Source organism: Phalacrocorax aristotelis, chromosome 1, assembly GCF_949628215.1.
Source record: "Phalacrocorax aristotelis chromosome 1, bGulAri2.1, whole genome shotgun sequence".
In the NCBI taxonomy this organism is placed as follows: Eukaryota; Metazoa; Chordata; class Aves; order Suliformes; family Phalacrocoracidae; genus Phalacrocorax; species Phalacrocorax aristotelis.
The window spans coordinates 191,475,032-191,488,072 of NC_134276.1; the positions used below are offsets into that span (position 1 = coordinate 191,475,032).

At 36.4% G+C, this 13,041-nt stretch overlaps 1 protein-coding gene across 2 annotated transcripts in view; it reads right to left on the reverse strand.

Moving 5' to 3' along the window:
* CTTNBP2 (cortactin binding protein 2) overlaps positions 1–13,041 on the reverse strand; it is an 88,186-nt gene that overhangs the window by 14,913 nt on the left and 60,232 nt on the right. Inside the window, exons 9-16 of one of the 2 annotated variants that reach the window (XM_075081129.1) lie at positions 10,625–10,742; positions 7,900–8,175; positions 6,955–7,029; positions 6,455–6,534; positions 5,831–5,917; positions 5,648–5,747; positions 2,265–2,417; positions 1,811–1,998 (exon numbers count right to left, since the gene is read on the reverse strand). In XM_075081129.1, coding sequence (XP_074937230.1) covers positions 1,811–1,998; positions 2,265–2,417; positions 5,648–5,747; positions 5,831–5,917; positions 6,455–6,534; positions 6,955–7,029; positions 7,900–8,175; positions 10,625–10,742 — 1,077 coding nt within the window. Of the gene's footprint in view, positions 1–1,810; positions 1,999–2,264; positions 2,418–5,647; positions 5,748–5,830; positions 5,918–6,454; positions 6,535–6,954; positions 7,051–7,899; positions 8,176–10,624; positions 10,743–13,041 lie in introns of both variants that reach the window. The other variant, XM_075081128.1, reaches the window with a different exon arrangement.

Here is a 13,041-nt window from a genome sequence, read left to right on the forward strand (position 1 = left end):
TTAACTTCAGTCAGAGGTCGGAAGCTATTACATTTTTGAACTCTAACCTATAAAACTAAGGATTGCTTTTAAGCCTAAACAAAATAGCCTGAAAACGATGTGTGTTACATGATGCTGCAATTTCTGGTAGCCAAAGCAGTTTTGTAGAATAAGTTTGATCCGGCCTTTGTCTGTGAACAAGTCAGAATACCACTGCTTCTGCAACTGTCTGTGTTGCTGTAGTTCTTGGCCTTGTGCTCAGCTGAAGTCAGTCCCCTTTGATCTTGAATGATCTATAATCAAAGTGTTTCTGTCCTTTTATAAGGGGGCTTAGGTCACTAGATATTCCTCAGTGTAGGCTTGAGAATACAATCTTTCTCCTCAAGAGGATGGAGGAAAATTCTGCTACATACTTTTATTGCACTCTCCTCTGGCCTATACCTCATTCCAGCACTATAGCGTTATCTGCAAGATACCAGCTTCAGCCAACCCACCTACGTGCCTACAGGCAATTGCTACCCTCCCCAGCCTTTGCAAGGATTCTGGAAACCATTCATACCCTCAACCAGATGACCCCTCATAATGGCTTCAGCTTACTATCTCTGTAGGGACTCAAAGATTTAAAGCACATGGGGAAAAAAGAAAACACCTTTTCATGCAGAAAAAAGTACTTAAAAATAACTATGCACCCGAAAAAAGTAATCTAAGAGAAGTAACCTCTTAAGAGTTTTGCTGATACATTTCACGTTTTTGTTTTTGGTTTTTTTTTTTTGTTTTTTTTTTTTTTTATATTCTGTATTCTTGTTCTTGCTATTGAAGAATACCTAGGAATTTTTCCAAATTTCTTTATTATCATAACTGAAGTGTTCATTTACCACACATTTCCTCTTCAAGATCTCTTTGAATTAGTAAGCTTTTATAGATGAGAACTGTGGCAGAGGGTACAGGAGATGACATCCCCAAGGATAACCAAGATACATACAGCTGAACACTCAGAACTGACAGTGGGTCTGTTGTCCCAGTCCAGGACTCTTTACTACTGACAGTTTTTTCTATTCCGAGAACAATCTCCCTTTTTAAGCCTGTTCAAAACTCTGCTGGCCAAGATTATTTTCCTTTGCAGCTGTTTCAATTAAACTTCCCCTCCCAACATCTAACACTGCCTGACTGTCTGCTGCTATCACACTAGAATGGTTTTCTTCCAAATAACTTCCAAAATTCCACAGTTCTGCTTTTACCCACATCTTTCTTTTCATTTCCCATCCTCCATTTATTTATGTTGAAACAGACTTCCCGTCTTTATTATCTTTTGGACTTCTGTTCCAGCTTCAGCAGGCCTATGGCTCAAAACAACTTCTCCAGTGATATATTTTCACCCCTCTTTCCTTTTTGATTTGAAAATCATGAAAACTCTTTTTGCTGCTTAAAACTTAGACAAGACACATAGGACATATAACTCTCTTATTTCAGATATATAGAATAAATCCCTCGAGAAAGGGATTTTATTTTTGCTGAACAAATTTTTACTGTCATGCTCACACACAAGATGAAAAAATATTACTAAAGGATGTTTTCAAACAGTGGATAAGCAAGTATCCACAGCATCATTATTTGCAGCCAACCTGTGTGTTTATGCTAATCAGCCATGGCCACACACCTTCCTACATGAGGCCAAGCACACATTTACAGATACACAGCTTGTATCTTCCCAGAAATGAATGCTTTTTTCCTGAAACGACTTAGTTATCTGCTCAGCTCTTGACATTACCATCATACGTGTTTTACAGGCCTGGTGATGAACAACATTGCAGAAGCCAATTCAAGTTCTTACCTTGTTTATAACTTTTCTTCTTAAAAACCTTTGAAGCAAGCCATGCATTGGCTCTCCATCCCACCTAAGTTGAACCCAACGGAAATGCTGCTGAACCAGCAGGTCAGAGCCGTGAAGATGACACTTTGCAATTGTCCCCAGTAAAAAGCAGTTCTCATGAAAGTAAAAGGTACCAGAAACTCCATTTGCTAAAAATGAACAATAAACAGTTTTACTGAAATACTCAAAGCTTTGACATGATTTCATAAAAAAGCAAGAAGCAGTGACATTATTAGAAAGAAAAAAACCCCACCATAAATTAGCCTTAAAACATGCTGTATTTGGTTAAGAATTGTTTGCAATAAAATATATAAATGGAACAAGTTATACTTTTCTTCTGTTTCCTGTTTATCTTATATGATATTACAACCGTACTGTCCTAAAAACATTTCTCCATCCCAAATTCTTTAAATACCTCTTTGGATAGTGCAAGGACTTTCCGAACTCCGATTCTCAAGAGGTGCCAGAAAATCTCCTAGCAATTCAGATAAAGAAGCTCTCTCCAGATTTTCTAAAATCACAATGGTTGTCTTGCTTACAGGAGGCTGTTTAACTGGGACCAGGCAGGCTGAAATACAAAAATCCCATTAATGCCCACTTACGAAAATTGGCTTTTATTTATGTATACAGCTTTTATTTATGTATACAGCTTTTACTGCTACTAATGCAACAAAGGATTTGTTTTTTATTTTTTGCCTTTAACTTGTTCACAGAAGCAGACAGATTGTATAACATGTTCAAAACTGGGAGCATAAAATCAAACAATGGAAAGAATATCGTACTGTACAATAAGAAAAATTGAAAGCTATTATTAAAATAAATTTCTGAAATGGCTATAACGGGATCTTCACTGATAGGAAGAATTTCAGCACCCTGAAGATAAATACAACAGAAAAGATAGCAAAGACCTCTGAAACCATTTCTTTCATTTGCTGGTAATTCATCTTAAACTTTTAACATGCACTCTTTATACCATGTAGTTATAAAAGGTTTCAGAATATTCTGTGTTTATAAGAAACTTAATCATTCTATGAGATTGTCTATTTGTTTGTTACTACCCTCTCTTCAAAACTTCCTTCAATATCTTAAGAATCACCCAAATAACCAGAGCTAGTTTTAACATCTTATTGCCTAAAAATGACGCAGCCTTTGCAAGTGTGCCTGTAACACTAAATCGCAGATGAATGCGTCTGTAATACAAATATTAAACAAAACACTTGTCTTGAATATATTGTGCCTTGTATTCTTTCAGAACTTTTTGAAGGCAGTACTAAAGGTGGTCATTAAGAAAAATTATGAGTAATAGGCCAAAATTTACAGCAACTGACTGTGGCTGAGGACTGCTATTTATTTGCAGTTTCCTGAATATTACTGCCCTGTTTTACTAAGAGGATATAGCTGGATAGCCAGGAGGTCAAGGCTCCTCCTCTGCGTCTGATGGAACCATTTAGAGACAGGAGGAGAGTGCTCTCCTAGGAGAGGAGATGCGGCAGAAGAATGGGGCAAGCAGCAGGCAGGAAAATGAGAGACTCAACCAGTAGCACAACACTGAAATGCAAGCACAGACTATTAAGAGGAGTGTGTTGCTGACACAGAGTAAAGCATCCAAAAGAAGCAGCTGTCCTAAGAGACAGTGGCTAGTAAACAAACCAGACTATGAATGATTTTCTTGCCTCTAAGAGACTAAATGGTCTCCTCTTCTCTCCCAGCAATGTGATGGCACTCAAAATGACATGTAGGAATAATCACTGGCCCAAGCTATCCTCCAAACTGTGACCAGGACTTCCTGGGAGAAAAAACTGACATAGACTGAAGTTACACCAGGAAGTATGCTAACAAACAGAATGGAGCACAGCACACCATTGTACAAGCCCATGGGATGGCTCTACTTCTGTGTGTGAGCATGGATGTTGTCAGAGGGGACTATGCAGAGTTTGTTGCAATGAATAAAGCCAATGAAAGCTAAAGGATGAAAGTATTCTTGAAGAATAGGCCCCACACTGCAAATGCACAGTGGGTAGAAGGCAGCATTCAGTTCCACTTGTTGAATTGTAGTTTTTTCTATTAAAAAGTTAGTAATTCCAGTTTGTTTGAATAAAACTTTTGCTTATGAGATTCAAATTCCTCTTGGTGTTTTTGGTCTGCCCATACTGAGAAGGAAAAAGGTAGGGGCCAATCCTCTCAAAGCTCTGGCTGTCTCAAAGGTTCATCATGGTAGCACGTGAAAATGTGTCCGGGGGGCTGCATTGGTACAATTGAAATCTGTATATTTTCAGATGCCTAAAGCCCAGCCTCTTTCAATACAGAAGGTGAAATATGAAAATCACAGCTCCTGAAATGCAAGGTTATTCTGAGCAGTAATGACATTTATCACACTTATTTTTAATGTGAATGACCATATTGAATGAGAGGTAAAGTTAAGATACTAGAGCTGTAGAAGAGGCCATATAATAAAAGAAAAGCCCAACATTTTTGGATGAAAATGAGGTCTTGCTACCAAGGTTAGATTCAACCTATATTGCAAATGATTGTCAACAAAAAACCTAAACACTCATAAAACAGAAATAGAAAAAGCATAGAAGAAAGCTGCAAAGGGGTGAAAGCAGCTACATATCTGAAAACCGCTTGCAAACAGCAAAACTTATTTGAGCCAAAATTAATTTGAACAGTACCAAAGAAAAGGAGGCAGCATATCACCTTTCAGGCTCTTATATTATTATTGTATGGGTAATATGATATATTATATATCATTGCTATATTATTTTATATATTATACATTCATATTATATACTATATTATTACTATATAGTTAATACTGTGGCAAAATAAAAGAAATCAGAGTTCCAATGCATGAGTATGGGCAAAATGCAGCACAGCCTGCCCATGAAAAAGCCCTCCACAGAAAATATTGCTTTTTTCTTCGCTTTTAGCACTATTCCATTCCTTTTTTTTCATATTCTCCTTCCTACTTCTGACCGACCCGTATGCCCCCATTCTTCTGCTTCCATACTTAATTTGCCCACTTTCGCTGTCATTTACCTTAGGCTACGTTGTCCTTTTTTCACTCTTACTAATTATTAATGAATTTACAGAGGTACAGCCTACTACCCGCTCTGAGAATACTTCACTGTGGAACACCCAAGTAATGGGACTTTAACCTACATGTAGCTATTCACATCCATTAAGAGAAAACTGTTCATTTTAACAGAAATTTAACTTTGTCCTGCAGTAATGGGTCAGAATACAAACACACACTAACATTTGCCTGCCCGGGTGACAAAATTTGGCTCAGATCCACACATAAGTATCTAGTAAACAAGCATATATCAAAAGCAAGTGGTCTGACTTCTTAAGAACTCTTTCACTGCTTCTTTTGTTCCCAAAAAGGTAATAATTATAGCTTCTCTTCTCATACATATTTTAAAAAAAAAGCATTAGAACAGCTACAATATAGCAACAACAGACCTTGATTTCTGATTCAGTAGATCTGTACCATAGCAATCAACTTTTAAAGGCTCACAAAAAAGCGAAAAAAGGAATGAGACAGAAAAAAACATTAAGGACTATTAATTTTGCTACAAATGGCATGAACTTTTGGCAGAGGTCCCTACTGGACTGTCACACTTAGTTCTACCTCAGTTTATACTTTTATCATTATTCCCCAAGCACCTGGAAAACTATGGGTTCTGTTAAAACATGCCACCCACTATGCAAAATGTTTTAATGTATTTCTTTACTTTGTACCATTAAAACTTTTCCTAAAAATTTCCAAAATCAGTCCTGCTGAAATAACCTTACCGCTACTGATGAACAGTTCTGCAAGCTGCTCCTTGGAGAAACCAGCGTCCACTTCAACTTTAACAATCTCACATGTGGATCCTGCAGCCACTTGCTTTTGCTGTGTTGAAAATTTATAGATTTGGTTAAATAGTTCAAACTCTAAGTAATGAAATTATTTACTTTGCATGTTTGTGTTAATACCTTCATGCAGGCCGCTATCTGATATGCTATATAGTCTTGCAAACTTCCTTCTGGACCATGGAAAATGACATTACGGTATTGTTCAACCTGCAGAGAGACAACAAATTGTTCTTGAAAGTTCATAGACTTGGATTCTTTTTTTTTAACCTGATTTGATTAGCAATGTTAAAATAAATGATCTATGAAAGTTAACTCATTATCCAATTATCATTGCATTTTGAAATATTAAATAAATTGTAAGAGTTACAGGATACATATATAAGCTAATAATAAAATTCAAGTCTCAAATAATTGCTTACGTGAATGTTATTCTAATTTACTTTCCTGTCAAAAATTGGAATGAAGTAACTTGGGAAAGCAATAAGATATCTCAGAGCTTTGACTATATTTTCTTAAGCAGTTCAGTTAATCAGGTAGCAGCTATTTAAAGAAAAAAGTTAATGCCCTCACGTGACTGAAGTTACTGGGGTAAGATTCAGGGGGAACTTTATTTTAAAACAACAGCTTTCATTGTCTTGACATTTTTTCACAGACTAGAAGATCTTTTTTGTTTTTAGTCAACACTATTACAGAAGTATTTTCAAATATAAATAGCATGCAGAAAGAAGCTAGTTCAGTACTTACCAGGCGGAGGTAATTCTGAAGTGTCTGAAGATGGATCATAGATGCATAAGTCACACTATTTAGGCAGCCTTCTTGAGGTCCTTTAAAAAGATACACAAATAACTTCCCTAAATCTCTCACGTTTATAAGTGTGTATGGTGGATCCATATGCTTTTCATGCAGTATTCTACAGTGAACTCCTAAAATTACAGGCTATGTAAATTAAAATGGTGAAGAAATGAAATGAAAGCTATCTAGCAGCATAGATGCACAGGTTTCCATGACGTGAGTAAAATGGGTACTATTATATAACTGAAAAAGGTAGTAGGGCTTTTATGTGCCAACATATTTTCTAAATGTTGTACACCCTTTGAAATCTAGTTAAACGATTAATTGGATGTGATATTTCTGAGGATCAAGCAACGCTGCAGAACAAAACCAGTAGCAAATGATTTTGAAATTATGTATTTCTTATGGAGTGTCTTAACATTCAAATCTGAAAATTATGAATTGAAGATTACCAAACAAAAACACTGTGATGTGCTCAGCTCTGTTGTTCTTCAAGAAGTCCCACGGTGGCTGGGAAAAAATCTGACCTGTTGACCATGAAATGTTTCCTGTTAAAAAGAAAAGATAAGAGAGATATTCCCTGTATCTATATAAAGTGTCCTATGCTCAAGCATATTCACTTGCTTACAAAGACTGTGTGCATACGCTGACAAATTTGACAAACAAACCCGTCCCATGTACTAAATCATACTATTATTTGATACATGACTGAGGATACTAATGTTTTCTGTCAACTGAGACACAAGTTTAATACCTAGCCTGTCTTTACACCTTTATATGTAAAATAAACTAAAATAAGATAATTTGCCCAGTGTAATGTGAATAATTTTTTTGGCGGTGGTGGGCAGGTGGAGGGGGAAGGAGATTTAAGATGAAGCACATGAATTTTCAGAATCCTATGCAACTGTTACTGCTACCACCACATTTTGGCCAAATTCTCATCATTTTAGATTTTTCTGTTTCACCTTGATAAGTGAAGTTATACAAAACAGGAGGAGTTCTGTTCTACCTATGCTCATGATTTACAGTCTGGATTTACTGTACATTCTGGATGTACTGTAAAGACATAGTGCGGGCTTTGCTTCAAATTTTTTTTTGTTTCACCTAAAATACAGATTTCTCCTCTGGAGTACTAAATCGAGTAAAGGACTAATAAACATAGGGCCTCATTATCCCTGAGATGATATTAAAGCGCTTCATGAATTGTACCATACACATAGCTAAAAGCAAAGAATGCTTTCATGCCAGCATTGTTCAAAGTTTCATAGCTCGTATTGGTCTTAGTCTAAGCTTTAAAAGATCCAGAAATCTAAAGATATTTTTCTCTTTCTTACAAGATTTCGCAAATTCAAGACACCCCCCAATTTTTGCTTTTCTTATTACACCAATATTGATACCTAGTTTGACAGATAATATACTGCTTGCGCTGAGGCCAATGTTGGATTCTGCAGCACTATTAAATGACAGGTCTTCTAGGCTCCTCCATCCATCAGAAGTGATTGCCTGGAAATGGTTTGTCACTGCCTGACTCACTGCTTTTGAAAAATCATCCCATGATGTCTGTTTGCGGATATTTAAAGCACATATTGTGTTTTCTGTATCAAATTCCTCTGTACCACAATGGGTTGGTTCAATGCCACTGACGGAAATCCTTACAGGTACATTAAGAGCATCTGTCGAAAAACAGAAAACCAAGAATGAGAAAAACTCTAAAACTCAGTTTAAAAGTCCTATTATTAAAGACCAATAACATCTTATATTGCAAAGGAAAGCTACAAAATAACTGCTGCTAAGGAAAAGCAAATGTTAAAGAGCAGCACAGATCACCACCACAGAATCAGAGCAGTGATGAAAAATATCAAGGTATCTATCTTTTTTTTACATTACAAAATATCAGTATTATTATGCTTAAATAACAGGAAGCAAGACAGAACATACTTAATCTTTTATTTCCTCTTTACGGACTAGTTCTTATAAATTAAGACAGATGGTAGGTAGTGTATTAACATTTCAGTTCATTGTGGTTGTGCACATTTTTATTATCAATGCAGAAAGGAATTTTCTGGCACTAGTGCACAAGTGGAAAACACAGTTAGCTGAGCCAAATATCTTTAAATAAAAAGCTAAGAGCTAAGACAGAAAATTCACTTGGAAGCGTATATTTGATTTGCTATAGAATAAATCAACAAAATGTCAAAAAAAAGAAAGTAGGAAATTTATATGTGCACTCTAGGAGCAAAATTAATTTAATGAAGTTATTTTAAATCTTGCTCTTTGAAAAATGGAATGTAAGTCAACAGAAGCAGCAGCAGTCTAAATGGATCATTTAGATGACTAAAAGTGAAAATGAAACGATCTTCTAACTTTAATGCCAAAACAATACCTTTCATAAATTACCCCTGAAATTAAAAACAAGGGTATCAGCTTATTATGAAATCTTGCAACATGATTTTAGTTTTGCCTTTGAGATCAGAAGCTGAATCTTCAGCTGATACAAGCCAGTGAAGCTGTTCTGATGTCAGAAAAGCTCTGATTTAAACCCACTAGCCTACCATAGGGAAAAGATTACTCAAAGGCATTCTTCAGATGTGGGATTGTGAGAAATATATCAAAGGCTTGCCCTTCTGATGGCTGGACCTCAGGGAAATGAGCAATGACTATAAGAAATACTGAGGGTTCTCTACAAGGAAACAGGCCCCAGGACAGAGGTACAGTGTTTGCCTAAATTTTGGTGCATGTGTCCTCTATGGCAGAGCTGGCAATTCTGGTCCCCAGTCTTTCAGATCTGTTGGAGCACATTTTCCCATCCTACACGCATGCAATTCTTTACAGTGGAAACCCTTCTGGACTGTGAGGAAGGTAGAGGATGGTACATACTCAGCTTACCCAAAATGCAGCCTTGACTTGTTGAGGCATATACCCAGAGGAAGAGCGGTGTTTCCAAGCTTCCACAGATCAGATATTGTGGGGCCAAAAAAGCTAATTATGATTGCACTGATGTTAAAGACAAGCTTAACAAATGGAAGAGAAGAGAAATGAAGTCCAAAGGTTCTGACCCAATAAAAGCAGTTGGACTCATGCAAAGCCTGCCTAGAGAAACAGGGTACTAGGACTGGTGAAAATAATACAAGTGTCAATTTAACAGGCTACAGATTCAGCCATCAGAAATTGGCTTCAGTCTGATAAAGAAGTAGACCACAGAAGAGCTTCTAACAGAAAGTGAGTTGTGTCCCCTTCTGTACCTACAGTAAAATGGTAAGAACCTAGATATTATAATAGCTGAAGGAAAATCAGAAGCAGCACACAGAAAGCTTCCCTAATTTGTGGATAATCAGTGAACTTGACTACCCACAGCCTTACATCCCACACCACAAACACAAAAAAGTGAAAAAATACAAAGCATACAAGCCTACAAAGACAATGCTTCTGACTATACAGAGAAATAGAAAACACAGAACTTGTGAGTGGACGGACTAAGTTCTAACTCAAGAAATACACAGGTCAGCCTGCTCTACTGAATTTTGAGAAAACTCACAGAGAAGGAAGGAGAAAACAGGTTCCAACAGAAGAACAATCTTCTGAGAGAAGATATTAATGCTGGAAAACAAGAAACTGTTTGATGTTGTCTCTAAGACTTTTTTTGAAGAATAGAACAAACAATCCCCTCAACAATAAAGAAATGACATATAAAATTATGCTCTAAAAAGAGATTCAGATATGACTAGATGATTGTCATAGCCTGAGAAAATTTGACAGCTATCCAGCACTAAGTGATTTTCCTGCAAGAATTTGAAGGAAAGATAAGAAGAAGATAATAGCTTTGGAAAAGTAATTACTAATATTAAATTCAGAAATTTTAAGAGAATATGGATGTTTGCACATGTACAATATACACCATCTTTTCAAATGGTTTATAAACAAAGGCATACGTCATTTTATAAACTCCAACAAAATTTTATCATGCGCTTTTGCAAAATTTGGAGAATAGAAACTTGCTAGGTTAAGAAAACTTAATTTTGTGGTGCCAAAAAAGTGACAACTACCCTTTTAATATTTCTCTTTTTTGTCCCACAAGGTCTTTACTAAAAACATTTTTATATAGTGCTGATAGCATTTACTTACTTAAGTTTTCTAGGAGATGCTTGCAATCATCAGTAGCAACATCATGCAATGTTCGATTACATTTATCTTTTCTCTCAGCCTCTAGTCCACCATGGCTACAAAGGATTTCTAGACAGTTCTGCAAAGGTAAGAACTGTATTATTTACTTGTCCATTTGCTGCATTAAAGAGTTCTACCAATATGCAGTTAGACTCCTAACTGAAATTCTTACACGTGCATTTCCGAGGATAGTCAGCTACGGAGTTTCTATATACGAGCATCCAAATAATGTTCCTCACAGAGTTCAAAGCCAGGAGTAAAAATATTTTACAGCAGACTTGGAAGTCTCAAATCAAGATTTTGAAAGAGTGGAACATACACAGCCAGGGTTCTACAGTCTCCAAGCACCAAGTGCTGATCAGTTGAATCGAGAAATTCTTAACATCTGGTCACCAGTATAGTCACTAGTATTCACATAAGGAAACAGAAGCCCAGTTATACACCCTGTTTTGAACACCTTGGCTTCAATGTTCAAGCAACACTAAAAAAGCAATTCTAAAGCTTAATACAAACTAATTAATGAACCTATTCAGATGGCAATCCATGAAACCAGTTTCCACTCTGCAGTTAACCACGCAGGAGTTTCCATCATGCCTGACATCTGATTAGGACAGAGCAAAAGAAAAACATTTTAAAATCACCTTGCAAGCCTCTTGGGAAGGTAAACCTGAATTTCTGCAAGCATAGTAACAATGCCATGAAATCAAAATGCATTTAATAAATGCATTTGACTTTAATTGACTTTAATAAAGTCAGAGCACAAACATTTTGTGGATGACAATAACTTAAAAGAAAGTCATATTCTCAACAAGAGCAAAAATTCATTACAATTCATTAGAAACAAGGTATTAGCAGATAAATTTGGATTGGTATAATCATGCTGTAACATAAAAAAAAATTATATAAATCCTCCCAAACTGTGGGATGGGGGGGGAAAGCCCTCACAAAACTACATTCAAATGTTGTCTGATCAGTGATCAGAAGACTGATTAAGTCCTGATTTCTAATGATCATCCATTCAGCAACAAAACAGGTGGCTTTCATGAAAGTTTTGTCATCCTCAGACATGCCTTTCAAGGACAGATATTCGTATTAAAAAAAGACGCCATCAGAAATGATACTAGTTAATACTGTATTGATAACCTCTGGGGTTAATCATAGCAGAGGAACCAAACCTTGAAAACACAGAGAAGCAGCTATTAAGAATTTAGATTTAGAACCATGGCTCATTGCAGGGTTGGCTACTGTTACCTATTTTGTAGCTGTTCTAACAGAAAGACTTTTGTCTTTCATAAACATAACAGTCATTCAAGCTCTACTTCCCGTGAGGAGATGAAATTTTACTGGATTGTTGTTCCAGCACTTGAAAGAACTTTTAAGAAATCAGTTAGCTCAGTAACTTTGCCAGAAGAAAATTAACCAGGAAAAAAAGCATATTTTCTTGCCAGTGTAGTAAGTTAACTCTGTCTCTCAAATGTGTGCAACAAAAACGAATAGCAAAGACAGCAGAAGGCAGAGGGCTGAACCGTGAGGCTGGAAGTGGGAAGTAAAGAGGGAAGAAAGAAGTGGGAGAGAACAAAGAAATGAGGCTTATTTTCTTAGTAAAATGAGAAGTTTTGTTGGCTCTGTTGCCTATGAAAAGCAGGTAAGATGCCCTAGCATAATTAATCTGTAAAGAATGGCACCTACCAATCACAAAAGAAAAGGGTGCAAGTCCCAGCACTGTTTATAAGCAACTATCATGCAGTCTCATGAATGACATGCAATGCAGATAAAGGATTAGAGAATGAAGTCGAAGTGTTAACAGTACTTGAAGAGAGCTTTTAAGCTTTCTTTAGCTTCTTAATATCCCAAACATTTCTCGCATCAATAAATGCATTTAATTAAAAATACAATTATATAAAGTCTTGGCAACATCAAAATCAGGAATCTGACTTCCAGCTATATATTGCCTTTGTCAAGTAAGAGAATACCCTCAGCCCTCAATGGAGATCTTATTAAACAGTTGACTTGAAATGAGCTGAGAAACTCAAAACCATGAGTTATTCATGAAGGGTATATGTGAAGACTTCCAGTGTCAGAGCCTTCAGAGAGGACACCTAGCCAAAGCCTCTTTCAGACAGTAAATAAAACCTAGCTTCAAAGTTCCTGAGGATTGTATTATTGCAGAAAGAAGCAACATATCGCACACTATATAAGTATGCACAGACTATAACAAATACCTTAAACTCCATCTAAACTGAGGTGAGAGGAACCTGAATTAAGAGTCTGTACCTGCCTAATAGACACTGGTAATGGAACATTGACTCTGTAATGCAAAATACAGAGTAAGCAGTGGCTGGTTCCTGAAAACCCATAATTTAATAAACTGAATCTTA